The 19,035-nt window shown below is 54.2% G+C and overlaps 5 protein-coding genes across 5 annotated transcripts; 2 read left to right on the forward strand and 3 right to left on the reverse strand.

Annotated features, from left to right (window-relative positions):
* Positions 1 to 3,807: 3,807 nt before the first annotated feature.
* Positions 3,808 to 5,653, reverse strand: C8A04DRAFT_33641 (serine/threonine-protein kinase cot-1; the record flags this gene model as incomplete). The annotated part of the gene is made up of 6 exons (XM_062782541.1): positions 3,808 to 3,944; positions 4,059 to 4,133; positions 4,195 to 4,253; positions 4,417 to 4,575; positions 4,634 to 5,388; positions 5,597 to 5,653. The coding sequence occupies 6 exons, from the start codon at positions 5,651 to 5,653 to the stop codon at positions 3,808 to 3,810; spliced, it is 1,242 nt and encodes a 413-aa protein (XP_062641491.1).
* Positions 5,654 to 6,580: 927 nt separating this feature from the next.
* Positions 6,581 to 9,491, forward strand: C8A04DRAFT_33630 (WD40-repeat-containing domain protein; the record flags this gene model as incomplete). Its single annotated transcript, XM_062782537.1, has 6 exons — positions 6,581 to 6,623; positions 7,034 to 7,366; positions 7,400 to 8,185; positions 8,264 to 8,694; positions 8,752 to 9,235; positions 9,301 to 9,491. 6 exons carry the CDS (start codon positions 6,581 to 6,583, stop codon positions 9,489 to 9,491), a joined length of 2,268 nt encoding a protein of 755 aa, XP_062641492.1.
* Positions 9,492 to 10,983: 1,492 nt separating this feature from the next.
* On the forward strand, positions 10,984 to 13,486 carry C8A04DRAFT_8642 (Dynamin central region-domain-containing protein; the record flags this gene model as incomplete). The annotated part of the gene is made up of 5 exons (XM_062785189.1): positions 10,984 to 11,048; positions 11,154 to 11,288; positions 11,420 to 13,074; positions 13,137 to 13,221; positions 13,318 to 13,486. 5 exons carry the CDS (start codon positions 10,984 to 10,986, stop codon positions 13,484 to 13,486), a joined length of 2,109 nt encoding a protein of 702 aa, XP_062641493.1.
* Positions 13,487 to 15,596: 2,110 nt separating this feature from the next.
* C8A04DRAFT_33632 (CoA-transferase family III domain-containing protein) lies at positions 15,597 to 17,021 on the reverse strand (the record flags this gene model as incomplete). The annotated part of the gene is made up of 3 exons (XM_062782538.1): positions 15,597 to 15,975; positions 16,085 to 16,877; positions 16,961 to 17,021. 3 exons carry the CDS (start codon positions 17,019 to 17,021, stop codon positions 15,597 to 15,599), a joined length of 1,233 nt encoding a protein of 410 aa, XP_062641494.1.
* A 394-nt stretch (positions 17,022 to 17,415) lies between these two features.
* C8A04DRAFT_33633 (uncharacterized protein) lies at positions 17,416 to 18,954 on the reverse strand (the record flags this gene model as incomplete). The annotated part of the gene is made up of 3 exons (XM_062782539.1): positions 17,416 to 17,913; positions 17,983 to 18,526; positions 18,887 to 18,954. The coding sequence occupies 3 exons, from the start codon at positions 18,952 to 18,954 to the stop codon at positions 17,416 to 17,418; spliced, it is 1,110 nt and encodes a 369-aa protein (XP_062641495.1).
* Positions 18,955 to 19,035: the final 81 nt, after the last annotated feature.

The following is a 19,035-nucleotide window of genomic DNA, read 5'->3' on the forward strand; positions in this document are numbered from 1 at the left end:
TCACTTGTGAACGTGCGGGCCGCCATCTCCCATCTTTGATCTATTTCTTGTCCCATTCTTTGTCTAAGCAGAAGACCTGCAGCGGGCGGGATTGACGGGAGGAGAGACGAGATGAGACACATTGCTCCTAAGTTGTGGTGAACCGCTTGGCCGCATGCCAGCCGGCAACACGGGACGAAAGAAGGCAGCGGGAGGCGACAGGCGTTTTTGCATTTTAAGCGATGTTGAATAGGCGCATTAGAGCAACCGCGTGTCAATCTTCCGTTTCCTCGTCTTCAACCCAAGCCTGCTGCATCGCGGCACCTCAGTAGCCACCCGCGCTTCGGGCCTTCTCCACTACAAGGGCAATGAGAAAAGACGCATGGTCGATGGGCTTCCCCAGGGCATGCGTCGTACCCCATACACTAGACACAGAACATGGGGATTGTGAGGTCCGAGGCTTTTCGGGATTATCGGCGTATTCTTGATCGTTGACCGCCTGGTTTCTTTCTTTTTAAATGTCGAACATGCAAGACAGTGCAAGAAGCAAATCGACGTCTTGGATAACTAGTGTACGTACCTCAACCAGGCACAGCGGGAGTCATGCAAGGTACGGCCGGCGCACGACCTCAACATCTCAAAAAGAAGCAACCCCGGCGAAAGTGTGAGAATTCGACAATATCTATGCAGGTCCAGCGGTCGTTCCTGGCCGCTGATTGCTTGGGTTTTTCTTCACCGAACACCGAACCCAAGGCCGATCACCCAGAGGTTGCATTTGATCTTGCCCGCAGCCCGCCACCGGAACCTCCATATCGAGTGATCGACAGGGTAATAATTCCGAGCGGGCTGGATGGTAACAGTAAACAGAGGCACAGAAGAGGCTTCCTCCGGCGCCCCCCGGCCCGGAGTCGTCTCTCTTGTTGAGAATCTGGGGACGGCAGGTCAACCCGTGTCCTCAGAATCTGGAAGCAGAAGAAGCCGCCTTGGCACCTCCTGCCGTCTCTTAGCGCCACTGTCGGTCAGAACGTTAAAAAGAAGACAGCACCTGCCAGATGAAGTTACCATCGCCAGTCGGCTATTTGACTTTGCCGCCCTCATCGGCCCTTGTCTGTCTCGCGGAAATCGGGCCTGCTCGAGTCAGGTAAGAAAGACCAGGAGAGAATTTCGCCGTAAGGAAGGTGGGAGGTTCTTTTTCGAAACTGGAGCCAAAGTGAACGCCCCTCATGTGATTGATACGGTCTAAGCTCAAGCCAGGACGAGGAACTCCTTCCTTCGCTCGCGAGGTCTCATCCCGCCCCGATTCAGCAAAATCTGGCGGTGGATTTCCGCTTTGAAGACGACCAACATCTCAACCCCCACAAAGTGCCCGATATAGCAGAGCGAGAAGGTACGCTAAGGCGTTAGCGTCAAGCTCGCCTCGTCCAGCTTTGCAACGGCCCTCCAATATTGCATGATGATGGGCGGGGTCTTCCACAATAGCTTCGCAATAGTACCACCGACCGAGTCACGAGGAAATCTGCTCCCCAAGTCTGAGATCAAGGCCGTTTGCTTCCCGGAGCACACCGGCCGCCGCCAACCTCTGTCGATGATGATGTGATAGGCCAACTCAGAGCGGCCCGGGCGAATTCCACCGGCAAGATCGACGATCGTGCTTTTTTTGTGTGTGGTATCGACCCAAGCGAACGAATGGGACGGAGGCTGGTTGCAGCAAGCACAGATACAGATGTTGTCACAACGGAAGATGCCGCAAAGCGACATCCTGTTTTCCATCCTTCCCACAGCACGCAAGAACAACAGGAGCGAAGGGAGGTCAACAGAAAATCTGACTTGACCCAGATCACCGGACTCCTCGACCCCAGATCCTGTCAACTCCACTGTAGCCACGCTCGCTAACCGTGCTAGTTTCAGCGTGCGTCGTGCACGGTGCGGCGGAGTTGAAAAGCCAGGGATAAAAACATGCTAAAGACGCGGGCCGATGCCTCTCAACGACGGCTGCGGCGCTTTCTTGCGTGGCCTCAGGGACCGAAACCACTCCAGGTTACTTCGCTTGGTTGTGGGAACCTGTCCCCGGTTGGGCGTGCTGTGCTGGTGCTGGTGCTGGTGTAGTAAGACCTTTGGCCGCATCATCACATGCCACGTGGAACGGGAGGAAGAAAGGTGATGATGTTGAATGGCGATTGGATTTTTTACAGGGCACCGCCGAGAGCCATATTCCAGGAAAGTGGGAATGGGTTTGATGCTACAGTCAGGTAAATAATGTACCGCTAACTACATACAGTACAGAGCTCTCTCATCGCAAACCTAAAAGCGGGAGAACCAAGCAACACCTTCTCACTAAGGTATTCAAGGGGTCCGGACGCAACAGCCATCTGGGCGTCCGCTGTCCACTGTTTTGGCTAGTACATAGTAGCATCCCACTTACACTTAGATAATGATGGGTGGGAGCGCAAATGTTGGCGAACTCTAAATTGTCGTAAAGCCCGAGGCACCGTCTTTCCCCGTCATCAATGACGAGCTTCGGCGTATAAAGATTGGCTTGAGTCACATCATCGAGCGCCCATCAGGACCGAAACACCAGCTCTCGGGACTCCCTCGGGCCGAAACCTGCAAACCTGAAAAAACAAAGTAGTATAGTCGCTTCGTTTCTGTTTTCGGGTTTAGTTCTCACGAGCAATAACTCCACTACTGTGTAATTGGATTGAGTCTCATTTCACAAAACAAGGAGAGCTATGACGCTAACAGAGTACACTAGGTACCAAGATCAGTAATCAGCATGAGAGAGGAGCGATTGCAGAAACCAGACGATCTCACGATACCCCGGCCGACCGGGTCAACGAACGATTGGACACGAATGACCGAAATACGTCCTTCATATGAGAGCTGCTTTTTCTCACTTCCCCCTAGCTCCTCCCATCACATGCCCACCCAGTCCCAACAGGACCAAACACTCGCCAATCTCAAACAGAGATGCGATCCGACACCACTCGGCCCAGTGGACCAACCAACCCCACGCAAACATGGCCGGGCCGTAGTTAGGGTTGGCGTTATCTCCTTGACGGAGACAATCCCGAGGCCTGGGTGACGGGCTGCGACAAATAAGTTTGCAGGCGGGTGGCACTGTGGATGAGTGGGTTAGTGAGTGAGTGACCGAGTGAGCGGGATATGGTTTTGAAACAGACGCAGACAAGCTCATTAATGTACTCATCACTCCCCTCTTCACAGGTTATCACAGTTTAAGCCCCCACGTATCACAATACATTCTTCTTTTTGAGATATCTAGTCCTGATGGACTGTGAACGTAAGGTCTCCAAAGGGGCCGGGGTGTTTTCCGTGTTGCAAAACCTGTTACTTTTTTGGGATTGAAGCAGTCGGCGTGCGGCCCGTTGGGCGCTAAATTCCATAGGCAGCAGTAAGCAAGATGCCCCGTGATGGCGTGGGAAAACCAAATATAAAACTACAGCTCATGGTGTTTGAAGCCGTCCCGTGTTCGTCTGTGGTGAACCAATTTACCTGGTGGGTGCCGCGTATAAGACTCAACTATGATATCAAGAGAACCTTCCACATGAACTTATTAGAAAGCCTGGGCACAGTATAGTACAACGCTTCTTGTTCTAGAGTTGAAATATATCTACGCTTGTTCAAGTGCCATAATGGCCTACTTTCGCTATCATGGAAAAGCAGAATTACGTCCCAGTGGCTGGCATCACAGCGAGCAACCCCTACACGAGCCCGGTACAGTGTAAACAGTTCCAAAGAATGTATTCCCAGGATATCCCTTCAACGGCTCACGCCATCCGTCCAAAGCGCCTGAGAATTCCACCTTCACCATCACCAGGTTACCTTGTCAAGGCGTTTGAACTCATACCCAACAAACGGCAGCTCGGATTCTGATGGCATCCGTTGGCTCATTTCTGGTCCCGGGTCTGTCTGGACGGCGGGAGGAACAACATCGTCCATCGTTAGTCCTGCTATACCATCAACAACCTCATCCACTGGCCCACCATCCGGCGGCTGCCTGTTTGCTTCTGTCCGCTGCCCGGGCTGGAATGCCTCCTCAGGGATGGAAGAGGTATCAATACCCAATGCGAGGCTTGGCTTGTACGGCGGGGTGTATGCTAACAGTCTGTCGAAATTGTACCCTTGGAAGAATGGGTCTATGCGAGGCTTAATGTTAATTTCAGGGAGTTTGGAGAATCGGAGCAAGTTTATACGTACGTGCTTTGATCTCAGCTACCCCGTTGCGTCCAAGGCGGTCCTGACAATCACATAGCAGACTGGGTGGGGTTTGTCAGCAGGTTGAAAGGTATCAGAGCCAAAAAACACCAATCAAAGATCTGGGCCAACGCAACTGGGCTACCTAGTGATGATGGGGATAGGGGGAGTGGAATTGAGGACAACAATAACAATTTGGTGACCATGAAGGAATAGGGGCGAGACCTTAGTATGATGTTCTTTGCTTGGTCAGTAAGAGCGCAACCGTCATCATTCACCCTATTTCCCAAAGACAAGTTCGTCTTCCAATCCACGATCATGGCAATGAGATCATCGTCGCTGGTGTCAGACCAGAAGGGCAGGTGGCCAAGAAGAAGCAGATATCTGTGCAAGCATTTAGTATACCCAGTCAGAGAGGGAGTAACGGCTGGGTTAGACTTACATGATAACCCCCAATGACCACCAATCGGCCTCAAATGAGTATCCCTCCCCCGTAAAGGTCTCTGGCGCGGCGTATTGGTAGGTACTGACGGCTGTGTACGTAGTGAAGGGTGCGGCCGCGCATTTTCCAACACGCTTCGCTGAGCCACGCTTCAGGTGAAAGTGTTTGAGCCTCGGGCGCTGTGCGGAGCCCTTCTGTCCGCAGGCGTGGAGTAGAGGTTCGTAGTAAGCGTAGTCGTGAGCGGCCCGGGAACTTTTCACAGTTCCGAAATCAGCAAGTTTGAGATGGCCATTGGAAGCTATCAAGACGTTGTCCGGCTTGAGGTCTCGGTGCATGAAGCCGAGCTGGTGGAGCGCGTCAACCCCCATGATGATTTCGGCTGCATAGAATGCTGCGCAGCGGTCCGAGAAGGGACCGTTCTTTGAAATCAGTGATAGGAGATCACCACCGGGGCAGTATTCCATGACAATATAAAGGGACTCTTGGTCCTGGAAGGCCGCATGGAGTCGGACAACCCATTCGCTGGTACACTCAACGTGAGCATCCCGTTCAGCACGCGCCCCCGCAAGCTCGTCCCCAATCTTGAGCTTGGAGATCTGCTTCAAGGCGTATAGCTGCTTATCATGCTTGGTACGGACAAGGCTAACCTTGCCGTGGCCGCCTTCTCCGATGGGACTCAAAATGTCGTAGTGGGACAACTTCTCAGCAGTTCGAAGAAACCGAAGCCGCCTCCCTTCGACTACCCCTAGCTCATCCTAGAGCCGATCTCGGATTGGCGCAAGCTCCGGGTCAAGGAGATATCTCTCCAATCTTTGTTCCCTATAGCTTCTGTGTCAGGAACCGTGCGGTGTCGAATACGACAGAGCCCTCAACATACCGTTTATGTATTTGTCGGGCCCTTGTACGGGCCTCGACGATAGATGTGAACGTCCTCTCATGACAGAGCTGTAGGTTGAGAAGCACATTAGGGCTACGTGCCCGACGTGCCCTTCTAGGTGGTGGTGAGAAGTAAAGTGCCATTTCTGTGGCTATAAAAGGACGACAGGAATAATTTCAGGGGGTGAAGCAAGTAAAGGGTGTCGAGCCGGCTAGGGTTAGCTTTAGTTCCCGCCGAAACTCTTTGATGGGGGTATCGTAGGTTGCCTTAGTGTTAAACCCGAATCGAGGGGGTACAGTCACCAACCTAAGAAGGTCATATTATTTTACTCCCGATTGGCAAGACCGAACGATCCCTTCTGCCAGCCGGTCATGGTGGTCGCTTCTTGACAGGCCGGACAACCCTGCCCCCCGGGTCTCATTAGACGGCATTTTTGTGCACAGATAAACGAAGTTGAGGCCCCTCTTTCGAGTACTTAGTGAGCCCAGTCTTCTTTTTTTTAGAAGTTTTTCCCTATATCCTAATCGAGGTCAAGTTGAACCTAAGAGTCTTGTTCAGTTTTGAGGAGTTCCTCGGTTTTGCTGATGCTCAGCGTGGGCGCTAACACCCCACGTCCTTTGGAAGACCCACTGTGACGTTTGTGAGTGTGCCTGAGCCCGCTGAATGATGAGTGCAAAGCCAGCCCAGGCGGGACAGACGGAAGCAGAGATGGGAATATCGCGCCCGTCCTGGCATGGGAATTGATGCGAACGACCACCTGATCCATCATCCCTTCTGATCGGGCCCAAAACACCGAACGTTATCCTATGTTGCGAACCCCGTTTTCTTTCTTTCCGGGTCAAAGCCAAAGAAGGGAAAGCACAGCCCAGGCGAAGCATCCCCTGCGTGCCTGCCGGGAGGTCCTAGCCGCCCGCACCAAACATTCACCGCCTACCAATCGCAGCGGAAGCCAGCTCCCTATCAGCGGACCAAGCACAACCGCCTGATCCGCTGCGTTTGTTCCCTGAGCACCCGAGCTCCGAGGTCAGCGAAACAGCCCGTTTCGTAATTCTAGCAACACCCTGCCTTCCATGTTGAAGTCGAAAGGAAGTGACTCGGTGAAGCACCTACGAGGTCCGGTTTCCTGCCCCGGTGCCTTCAAAATATCCCGAACTCTTCCGATTTATCATCATCTTTGCGAGTGCACGGCCCCCGAGCCAGACGACCCGCGGACGTGAACGTATCCAGTCCTCCTCCCCATCTGCCCGGGTAGTTCGCCGTTCTACTAGGCAACCTTCCGACAAGGTGTTAACTGCCCGAGCTTGCCGCTCCCACTGATAACCTGCAGGCGCCTCGGCGACCAACCGCTTACAGTGACGGCCGATGACGAGATAGGGCCTGGAGCTTTCCTGGTCTCGGTCAATAGCTGGCCACGCTCGACCCACAGCCTCCGTCTACTCTACAGCTTCAATCATCGACACTGTCAACCGGCAGTTCCACATTTTGGCAATATCATATTTATCGACGACACCTGCAGTGGCCAGGTTTTCTCTTATCCCCCCATCGCTCGCTCTCCGCCCACATTTCTGCGGGATCGGTGTCCGTTCCCGCAGAACCGAACTCGATCGCCGTGGCAGACCAAAACCCCAACGAACCGCCTGCCTATACGCCGCCTACTTCCAGTCTTGCCCCCCCTCAGCCGCGGTCGGCGACATCGACTGCCGTGCCGTCAATCCAACCCCCGGCCCCGCCGCACCTCCCTCCGCTTCTGAGCCGGAACCCTTCGCCCGACGACGCCGGTTCTGCCTCGACGTCCGCCCCTCGTCCCCACGGGGCAGTCGTGTCTTCCGATAGCAATCCCTCCACGCGCATTCTTGGTAGGAGACAAAGGGCCGACTTCGAGGAACAAGAAGAGGAGGGAGAAGCGCAGAACGCAGCTGCTACACTAAGCACCACTGCTGCTTCTCGTCCCGACCCTAAGCGGAGACGCCGTGGAAGTATGCTAGCAGAGCTCGGCAAGGGGGAGGGATCATCGGCTCGGTCTTCACATTCGGCATCTAACGGGTCTCGAGCTAGTGGGGGAAACCCGCCAGCAATCGCAAGCACAAGCACAACCGCCAAGGCACACAGTGGCACCATGCACAGTTCCAAACCTAACGGGGGCGGTCCCACGGCGGGACGACCGGCCACTTACTTTGGCCATAACCGGGAAGAGGTTACACGTATCTTGATACAAGCGTTACATGATCTGGGCTATCATGCGGCGGCGGACAATATTGGGGAAGAGAGTGGGTTCGAGGTCGAAAGTCCCGATGTGGCTGCGTTCCGAGAAGCGGTGCTTAACGGGTCATGGAGCAAGGCGGAGGAGTTGCTCTGCGGCGACCGTAGGGGGTCACGAGGTGCTGGGCAAGCGGCGGCCGGAAGGGGGCTTGTCCTAGCCCCTGGAGCGGACCGCAATACCATGAGGTTCCGACTGAGGCAGCAAAAGTTTCTGGAGCTTTTGGAGTTGCGGGACACGGGTCGGGCGCTGGCCGTGCTTCGAAACGAGCTCACCCCTCTGTGCCAAGAGCAGCACCACACGCTCCAGGCTTTGTCGCGGCTACTAATGTGCCAAGACGCAGAAGATCTTAAGAGCCGGGCGAGCTGGGATGGCGCCAACGGCCAGTCGAGGCAAATATTATTGACGGTCTTATCGGGTATGTTGGGAAAGAGTTGTTCAAAACTATCGTATGTTTATCCCATCCGAGGTTAAGTTGCTGACAGTTCTTTTATAGAGTCGATATCCCCGTCTGTCATGCTTCCAGATCATCGACTAGCCGTTCTTTTGGACGGTTTGAAGCAGAGCCAGATCGAGAGATGCCGATACCACACGGACAATGTGTCGCCATCACTATGTGTTGACCACCTGTGTGATAGGAACCGGTTCCCTACTGAGGTGGTGGCGGAATTGTTCCACCCAACTCAGGACCCATCATCGAAGAGGACCGATGAGGTCTGGCAGATCCGGTTTTCCCCAAACGGCAAACACCTGGCATCATGCGGAATAGGCGAGGCGGTCAATATCTGGGATGTTGAACGGCTTACTCTGCTTCGGCAACTTCGTGGGCATCAGAAAGCCGGAGTTGGCAGCCTCGCTTGGAGCCCTGATAGTAAATACTTGGTTACCTGCAGTTTTGACCACACCGCCAAACTCTGGAACATCGAGGTAGGTTGTCAATCCACAAAATGGTCTAAATTGCGCGTGGAACTAATAGTGGACTAGACCGGCGAGTGTCTGAGAGCCTTAAACGAAGTCTACGAGGAACCAGTTAGCGGCTGTGCCTGGGCTGCAGACAGCCAATCATTCGTCACTGGGTCGTTTGACAAACAACAGTCGCTGAGGCTATGGAACCTTCGCGGCGATTGCCTACACACATGGCCCAACGCACATCGGACGGAGGATCTTGCTCTTTCGCCTGACCAGCGGTGGCTTGTTGCCATGGACGAGCAGTGCAACATACATATCTACAACTTTCTCACCAGAGAGCACCTGTACGACTTGGCCCTCCGCGCAAGGGCGTCTTCGGTCAATATCAGCAGCGATTCCCGATTCGTCTTGGTGAATAAAGCGGATGGCCAGGCAGTTCTAATCGACCTTAAGAGCCGTGAAACGATCCAAACGTACAAGGGCCACTTGGCCGGGAACTTCACCATCAGAAGCAATTTTGGCGGGGCGGACGAGAACTTTGTGATAAGTGGTAGCGAAGGTAAAAACACGCTGTGTTTCTACAAGGCGTTTCTAAAACTCACTTGCTAACCGTTACATTTATAGATGGGCGTGTGCTCATTTGGCACAAATTGACGGGAGTATTGGTCCACGAGGCTGAAGCTCATCATCCTGCGAGCTGCAACGTCGTCGTCTGGAACCCAACCAACCCATTCATGTTTGCCACGGCCGGTGACGATGGGAAGGTCAAAATGTACGTCCACCCTTCTCTCTTGTGCCCTGCTTCCGAGGGTTAAAGCATAAACCATGGTTGTTTAAAAAAGTGGCTTCTGACTAACACGGTGGTTTCTGTTCCCAGTTGGTCAAACAGGGAGCGAGCCAGAGCCTTGAACTTGGCAAAACGGCAGTCTAACGGACATCATCACGGGGTTACTAACGGTAACTCGGCACCAGCAAGTGGACTATGGCCGCAATAGGGCTGGGGCTCGACTACAGACCGGAAACAGTGGGGTTAAGGCGGTGGTATTCTTTCGATGTTATCATTTTCATGGGAGTCCTTTCTTTCTACCCTGCGGAGGTCATTTCGAATATACGGCATAGCATGGAGCGGCGAATTTTCGGGGCTTAGGGGTATGGCGCGTCATCCGGGTTAGGAGGGTGACCGGCGGAGGTTGTATTCTTTTATTCTAGAAGACGACGTCTTCTCCTTTCCTTTCCATATCCTATTCACCCTTTCGCTTGGAGCTTCTTGCCTTAGGGACGGCTATGCGGCAGACAGAACGAGAATGCAATGATAAACCAGTATCAATTAAGATTAGGAACTAGGGAGGACAGACACAGTGCGTTAGATGAGACAGTGTATGACATAGCAATGGGCGATAAGGTGGAGGTTCGGAAATTCAGCCCATGGCCGTTGGGATAGATACCTGAGGTAGTCGGGGGCATTCTTTTCTGATATAAGCATTCAGTTCAGGGTACGCGCGTTTCATTGTGGAAGAATCAGTTTTGTAGTTTTCAGTTATTATGAACGACTTGGAGTAGAATGATAGTTCCACCGTCTTATCACCCCCTCACTTTTGAGTGTTGGACGCGTGGCACCCTCTTGGGGATTGAAGCCGCGTCAACAAGAACCACTTGATGACGAGTCCTTTTGTCGAGAATGAAGGAAGTTTAGGCAGCGAAAGACTTGGATGTAATGGCGGATAAAAAAACTTCTGGCTGAAGGAGCGCTAGAATAAAGTATTGAGCAGGAGTTTTTGTTTTTGAAAAGAAAAAAAGAAGAGACGAAACGAGAAAACCTCGGCAGTGAGTACTCACTCATACACCCTAAGGAGTTGCGAATATTTCGTCCCTCGCCTCTGACCCTAACCCTCGTTCTTGCTGCTCAAGATAAGCAGGGATCACGTGTGCTCCCCGGCTCAGTTTGCCTCGCAGCGCGCACAGACGGGAGGCTGCGACAGTGGTGGGTCCCCACGTAAGTTCGTTGCTCTGGCGCAGCGTCCTGCGTTGCCAGTTCAATCGTCCACCAGCCCAAAAGATTCCCACGATCCCACCCACCTGCACGTCCTTTACCGTAGCGCAACGTGAACAAGTTTGCTTCCTCTTGTCCCGACACCGAGGACGAGTTCGACCGTTTTAAAGTCTCGACTGTTGCGCCACGACGTTCCTCCTGCGTCGATTTTGTCGCCTTGCATCGCCGCATCCTTGCGTCTCCTTCGACCTCGTGTGTATCCAACAACCAGTTGACCTGCATCTACCATCGCGAACGAAGATATACCTCCCGCGAACATGACGGTCGACGCACCAGGATCGCTCGCAACACCCGGCGGCATCTCTGACCCCGGGCTGATCAAGTATGGCTTGCCCCCCCCCTTATTTGCCCTTCCTTCTGTTACTTTACACTTTTCTTGGGCGTCGTCGTCAGGCACTGACTGACATGTGCCCCACACCACTCACAGGCTCGTCAACAAACTTCAGGACGTCTTCACCACCGTCGGTGTCAACAACCCTATTGATTTGCCCCAAATAGTCGTCGTTGGTAGCCAGTCTAGCGGCAAGAGCTCTGTATTAGAAAACATCGTCGGCCGCGACTTGTGAGTCCTGAACGCTTTCTTTTTTGTTCTCCCACCCCGCCTCGTCGACCCTTGTCACCGCTAGCCCGGCCCCCATGCGAGGTCCCTGCTTCACCGACTAATACGGAGGTTCAACCCCTCACCACCAACAGCCTGCCCCGCGGTTCCGGCATCGTCACACGCCGCCCCCTTGTTCTCCAGCTTATTAACCGACCCGGGCAAGGGCAAGCGAACGGCGAGAAGGAGATCACCGACACGACCGACAAGCAGGCGAACGCGGACGAATGGGGCGAGTTCCTCCACATTCCGGGACAAAAGTTCTTCGACTTCAACAAGATCCGCGATGAGATCAGCCGTGAGACGGAAGCCAAGGTCGGACGGAATGCTGGTATTTCGCCGGCCCCCATCAACCTGCGCATCTACTCGCCGAATGTCCTCAACCTGACGCTTGTCGATCTCCCCGGTCTAACGCGCGTGCCCGTTGGCGACCAGCCCCGCGATATCGAGAGACAGATCCGGGATATGATTGTCAAGTACATTCAAAAGTCTAATGCCATCATCTTGGCCGTCACGGCCGCTAACATTGACTTGGCCAATTCGGACGGTCTGAAGCTGGCAAGAGAGGTGGACCCGGAGGGTCAGCGGACCATTGGTGTGCTCACCAAGGTGGATTTGATGGACGAGGGGACCGATGTGGTGGATATTCTGGCTGGGCGCATCATTCCGCTACGGCTGGGCTACGTCCCGGTGGTGAACCGCGGGCAAAGGGACATCGACAACAAGAAGCCTATCAACGCAGCGCTCGAGGCGGAGAAGAACTTCTTCGAAAACCACAAAGCGTACCGTAACAAGAGCTCATACTGTGGCACGCCGTACCTTGCGCGCAAACTCAACCTCATCCTCATGATGCACATCAAGCAGACGCTACCGGATATCAAGGCGCGCATCTCCAGCTCGCTGCAAAAGTACTCACAGGAGCTCGAATCGCTAGGCCCGTCGATGCTCGGAAACAGCGCCAACATTGTACTCAACATCATCACCGAGTTTACCAACGAATGGCGCACCGTGCTAGAGGGTAACAACACAGAGCTCTCGAGCACGGAGCTGTCGGGCGGTGCGAGAATCAGCTTCGTCTTCCACGAACTGTACTCCAACGGTGTGAAAGCCGTGGACCCGTTCGACCAGGTCAAGGACGTCGACATCCGCACCATTCTGTACAACTCCTCGGGTTCCTCGCCCGCGTTGTTTGTCGGGACCACGGCCTTCGAGCTGATCGTCAAGCAGCAGATCAAGCGGATGGAGGAGCCCAGCCTCAAGTGCGCATCGCTCGTGTACGACGAGCTGGTGCGGATCCTCACGCAGCTCCTTGGCAAGCAGATGTTCCGGCGGTACCCGCAACTCAAGGAGAAGATCCACGCGGTGGTCATCGCCTTCTTCAAGAAGGCGCTCGAGCCGACCAACAAGCTGGTGCGCGACTTGGTATCGATGGAGTCCTGCTACATCAACACGGCCCACCCGGACTTTCTCAACGGCCACCGCGCCATGGCCATGGTCAACGAGAAGCACAACCCGTCGCGGCCGGTGCAGGTCGACCCCAAGACGGGCAAGCCCCTGGCCTCGACGCCGGCGCGCGCTGCTAGCCCCACGCTTGCGGTCGGCGGCGAGGAGTCGTCCAACTCGGGCTTCTTTGGGAGCTTCTTTGCGGCCAAGAACAAGAAGAAGGCTGCGGCTATGGAGCCGCCTCCGCCGACCCTCAAGGCGTCGGGGACGTTGTCGGAACGGGAGGGCATTGAGGTTGAGGTTATCAGTGAGTTTCGGCTTTCTTGCTGTACGATGGAAGATGATTGACTGACTGGTGTTTGTTTGCAGAGCTGCTTATCTCGTCTTATTTCAACATTGTCAAACGCACCATGATCGATATGGTCCCCAAGGCCATCATGCTGAACCTCGTCAGGTATGTCCTCACATTCTCAACCCCTCCAGTTTTTAACCCACCTCCCCCCCTTTTCCCCACGATAACAAAATTGATCCTAACTGGGAGGTAATATAGCTTCACGAAAGAGGAGATGCAAAAGGAACTCCTGGAGAATATGTACCGCCAGAGCGAACTCGACGACCTCCTCAAGGAAAGCGACTACACGATCCGCCGGCGCAAGGAGTGCCAGCAAATGGTGGACTCGTTGAGCCGGGCCAGCGAGATTGTTAGCCAGGTGCAGTGAGCGAAGAACGTGTGGATGCCTTAATGCACTTGGACTGCACGACGATACGTAATGGTTTGAGCGGATCAAGGGAAAGTGGGAGAGAAGGTGTTGAAGCTTGTGTCCGGACTGTCGGTTGGAGCGGTAGTAGGTCGACCTACTCTGTTGGGATGACTGTGTTAGGTCAGGCCAGTCAGGTCAGGTTAAGCGGATTAGTCGAGTGGGTTGGTTGAGGAGGTGGGAATGGGCGGAAATATTGAAGTTTTAGTTTATTTTTTTTTCCCTACTCGGTGTCGGGAGGTCCTGATTAGGTGTCTGTGCGTGTGCTATGAAATGAATAGAATGAAATGATATCAAACGAAGGGTGGAAAGGGGTTCATGGCGGATGGTGATGGTGGATGGTTGTTAGTATTGGTGTTTGTGTTGGTTGTTGGTACTGGTGTTGGTGTTGGGCGTGAGAGAAGGCGGGGTTAGTTGGGGTAAAGGTCAGAGCATAGCGGGCGGAAGGAACATGGTATGGTGCTTGCTTGCTGGAAGGTGGAAGGTGGAACGAAGCGAACTTCTAGTATTTCCGTATCTTTAACACCACCCGATTCTTCTCCTTTTCGATACCATTGGTAGAGTTACGAAAGACGGTCTTCTCCCTAGTGTCTTATTTGGCTTAAGACGGTCGTCTCATGTCTCCTAGATAGCTCCGGATGGTGAACTAACTGTAAGGCCGGTGGGTTGTCGAGGTATGGGAGCCCAGGGGTGGGTAGATAGGTAGGTAGGTAGGTGGGTAGGTGATGGTGGTGGTACTGATGTGATATGATGTGATGTGATGTGATGATGTTTTGTTGTTGAGTGCTGTGCTGCTGTGTGGGTTTGTTGGTAGGTCAGGTAGGTAGCACAACGGCCATCGGAACGGGATGGGGGAACACTGGTCTATCTCTATTCGTCCTCGCGGAATGGAGCTTGCTTCCCGGAAGCCTTGAGTGATACGATACGGAAGGTCGTACAGGGCATTGATGGAGTGTGGATATCATAGCAGGGTTTGTGGGGTGAATGGGTCTAAGCCGGATATCTTCCGATGAAAAAAAAAGAAACCCAGAAACAATGGGTAACCTTCACCTACCTTGATGAGAATACAGTTGCTTATTGACAGCGAAATCGGAGGAAGTCCAAGGGGGGGATCCGATCCCGTTTTCCGGCCGTTAATGGAAGCTGCACGGTTTGTGTAGCCCAACTGCTTTTGTTGGCTTTTCCGATCCGGGTTCCCCGAGAGTCATGTCTTGTTTTATTGTCTTGTTTTTTTTTCTATCAACACCATCTATGCGCCTCGCTTGAAGTTTAAGGTTTCACGAGAAAGATAACCGTAAATCTAGGGTAGCCCTGTGTACGTACAGATGCGGACGCGGTTGGTGGTTTGTTTCGTGGCACCGTTCGGGGCCGAGGGAAGGGCGTACACATGTATCGCGACAGCTTCGAAGGTCGGGTATTTTGGAGGGGGATCTTGTTTTTTTTCTCGTTTTTCTTTAGTCGAGGTAGGAACGAGGGTCCCTGGACTAGATAGCCGACAAAATAAACCATCGATAGGAGCGTAGAAAGTAGGATTTAACCCAGGCCCTCATCCTGCAAGATGCTCACGACCTTTCCTTCCTTGTTATGCAACAACGGTCGAGAAAATCATCCTCTTATCATTAACACCTCTGCCCGAGGCCCGAACATCTCTAGCGGTCGCCACCGCCCATCGGCATCCTGTCTTTACCGTTCTTTACCGTTTGTTAAACATATACCCTTTTCCCGTTCAGCATGGCCAGTAATTCTCGGGATCCGTCGCCGGTACCGCCGCCGAATCCGCCGCCTAGCCCGGCGTAATGGGCGGTTAGTCGGGGAAATGTCAAGGTGGGTTTGGGGAGGATGAGGGCTAGAGGGGGGTAAGTCTTCTCATGCTCCCGCGGCGAAAGAAGCCGACTTTGCTGACTACTGGTATCCAGGATATAATGTTACTCCACGTTTGAGCGGCTGGAGAGCGACGAAGGGGTTGCCGGGTCTGGTCTGAGATCATGAATTCTAGAGCGGATAATGGACATAATTATAGAGGGTATCATGTACTTCACTATCTGACTAATTTCCAATCACAATTTGCTGTCTAAAGCTTCGCCGTATCCTTCAACACCAACCCCCCATCTCTAACCTCAAACTGTTCCCCCCTCGACCAACCCATCCACTCCTTCAACCTCTCCTCCCCACCCTGCCCCGGCTCCAACGAATATCCCACATACCCTTTCCCTTCCACACCGGGTCCCTGCCCACGCGTGATCTCATCCCCCCCTTCCCCCCTCTTCACCGCTAACCACGGCGTATCCCTCAACGTAACAGCCGGTCTCTGATCCCCCTCCTTTGTTTTCCCCTCTTTGTCGTTTCCGTCTTTCTCATTTTCTCTCTGGTCTGCCTCCTCCAACTCCCCAAACTCATAAACCGGCGAACAACAAGCATCACTCCCCTCAAAAACCCCCTCCCACTCCCCCCTCGTTTTAGTCAAAAAAACCTCCCTCAACTCCCCCCTCAAAACCCCCCACCGCCCCCTATCCCCCCCCCCCCCCCCCCCCTCCCCCCCCCCCCTCATCATCCCCCCACCCCTTCCCCTCCATCCCAGGCAGCCGCCGTATCAACTCCCCAAAAAACTGCGGCTCCAACGCCCCCACAGCCATCCACTTCCCGTCTTTAGTTTCATAACAATCATACCAGGGACATCCCGAATCAAGGAGGTTGGAACCGCGGGGTTGGTCCCAGAGGGGGGTGTGGCGGGCCAAGCGGGCGAAGGAGGCGAGGTAGGAGGCGCCGTCGACCATGTTGGTTTCGAGGACTTGGCCGTGACCGGTGTGGGTGCGGACGAGGAGGGCGAGGAGGATGCCGAGGGTGAGGGTGAGGCCGCCGGCGGCGAAGTCGGCTAGGAGGTTTGCGGGGGGGGTTGGTGTTGCTTTTGAAGATGATGGGGATGATGATGGAGATGTTGGAGAGGAGGAGGTGGTGTTGTTGTTGTGGTCGCGACGACCCAACAACCCCAAAACCCCCGAAACCGCCAAATAATTAATATCATGCCCCGCCATCTTGGCAAACCGTCCATCTCTCCGAAACCCCGTCAGCCGGGCATACACTAACCGCGGATTCGCCGCGCACAGGACATCAGGTCCTAAACCCAGCGATTCAAGCACCCCCGGCCGGTACGGATCGATGAGCACGTCGGCGTGGCGGGCGAGGGTGCGGAGGAGGGCGGCGCCGGCGGGGTCTTTGAGGTTGATGGCGAGGGAGGATTTGTGCCGAGTTAGGAGGTCGGCGGTTGGTGGGGGGGAGGATGACGACGAAAGGGGTCGGTCGATGCGGAGGACGGAGGCACCGGCGTCGGCTAGGATTAGGCCGGCGAAGGGGCCTGGGGGGGTGTTAGTGAGATTGGAACGGATTGAGAATGAGAGGGGGGGAAGAGGAAGGGAGTAAAGAGAGAAAGAGACGAACCAGGGGCGAGTCCGGCGAATTCGAGGACTTTGAGTCCGGTTAGGGGGGGTTCGTTGGGCATTTTGGTGAATGGGCAAGTTGGAGAAAATAGGTGAGAATGCCAGGAAATATTTTATAAAATCTTCAGACTTGACGCCTCAGATGGTGAACCGTGCAAGTTACTGTGTGGTTCGTCAATGTCAATTGTGATAAAGATAAAGGACAAATGAGATGAGATGCCTGCCGGAAACTGAGCCGAGGTTCCCCGGCCGGGGGAGTTTGCGGAGAAGTGGGGACATCGGATCAGTTCCGTGGGGTAAGTTCGGCGGAGTCTCGGAGTTCACCCGCTGTATCTTTCCGTAAGAATCCCATAATGTAAAGTATGTGTATATGCATCAATGTATTCCGTATATACCACCTAAATATTAGATTATTATTCCCGTAATTTATGAGACACCACCTGTAAACCTTAGCCCTCACAGCAGCGAAGGCACCTGCGTAACGCTCGCCGTAACCCCCGGCCAAATGCCCTCCAAAATCCCCATCAACTCCTCCCACACCTTCCTCTGCACAGCGGCCCCCTTCTCCGACAACACAAACGGGCTCGGATCCCCAATCACCCCGCTGTCCACATACTTCCCATGACTCGCCCGACCCCCTTCCACACCCGCCATCAGCGCCCGGGACCCTTGCTCAATAGTGCGTCCGACAAAGAAGGTTCCCACGGACACCACGAATTGGCCGAAGGAGACCAGGTCCTGGAACAGGTTTGACTTGCACAGGCCTGGGTTGACGGCGTTGACGATGATGGGGTTGGTTTCGGGGTTGGGCTGGGCGGCGGCGTCGAGGCGGGCGGCGAGTTCGCGGGCGAGGAGGAGGTCGAGGAGTTTGGTGGTGGCGTAGCGGTCGTTCATGAGGCCGCCGGGACGGAAGGCTTCGAAGATTTGCGGTTCGTCTTGTTCGCCGAAGGGGGTCTGCAAGAAGTAGGTCAGCATTCTACCGCAAAGTCCAGGAAATAGAACAGAGAAGACAGTGAAACATACCCAACCATGCGCATCACTAGACACGACCGTAACCACACTCTCCACATTCCACTTCGCCGCCGTCCTTTTCATAACCGGCAACAGCGCCAAAATCATCAAAAACGTCGAAATCACATTCGTCGTAACCTGCCTCTCATACCCCTCCACCATCGTCCCCGGCCGAATCGACAACACCGCCGCATTCGCCAGCAACACATCCAACCGCTCCAACTCCCGCTCCGCACGTTCACAAAACGCCCGCACACTCTCAAACGAACAGAGATCCACCGGCCAGACCTCGATCACCGTTTTAGCTCCGGAACCTGAGGCTTCGTCACCATCTGCCCCGGAATCCGGGGTAGAAGAAGACGCAGAGATAGACCCCTCGATATCCCTCCTCGCCCCCTCCCCCTTCTCCTCGTCCCGACACGCCAAAATCACACGTGCCGCGCCCAGACGTGCCAAATGGCGCGCTGCTTCGAGACCCAGACCGCTGTTGGCGCCTGTCACGATGGCGGTGCGGCCGGCGTAGGAGTGGCTGGGCTGGGGGAGGGTGCGGAATTGGCTTAGGAGGGAGCGCCAGAGGATGGGGAGGGTTGTGATAAGGTGTTAGTGAACTTAGGGAGTTGGGGGTTGGGGGGTTGGGGGATAAGAGGGGGGGGACTTATATGTTTGACATGGTGGTTGGACGACGGACGTTCCGAGATTACGCGATTAAGGCAATTAAGCAGGAAAGGATGTTTGTTTAGACGAGGAATTGAAATGGCCAAGAAATATGTGATTATATAGTACAGAGTGACGGTTGGTGCTGTACCTGTCGATCTTTGACACGCGCCGAAATCTAAATTGTGGTTGGATGAAATACTTTAAATTTTGTGATTGATCTTGCCATTGAGCCTGTGATTGACTTTACAGTGCTCTTTACAGAACGTTGAGAGGACCCCAGGGAGCCCAGATCCAGCCATAAACAACCCTAACCCCGAAAACTGACATCATCGCCCATTACCAATCGCCCAAAAACGATCCCGCGGAAATCGGCGAAACACTGAAAGTTCCGCCCTGAACAACACCCGC

The sequence above is a fragment of the Dichotomopilus funicola genome (assembly GCF_033296635.1).
Source record: "Dichotomopilus funicola strain CBS 141.50 unplaced genomic scaffold C8A04scaffold_1, whole genome shotgun sequence".
Taxonomy (NCBI): domain Eukaryota; kingdom Fungi; phylum Ascomycota; class Sordariomycetes; order Sordariales; family Chaetomiaceae; genus Dichotomopilus; species Dichotomopilus funicola.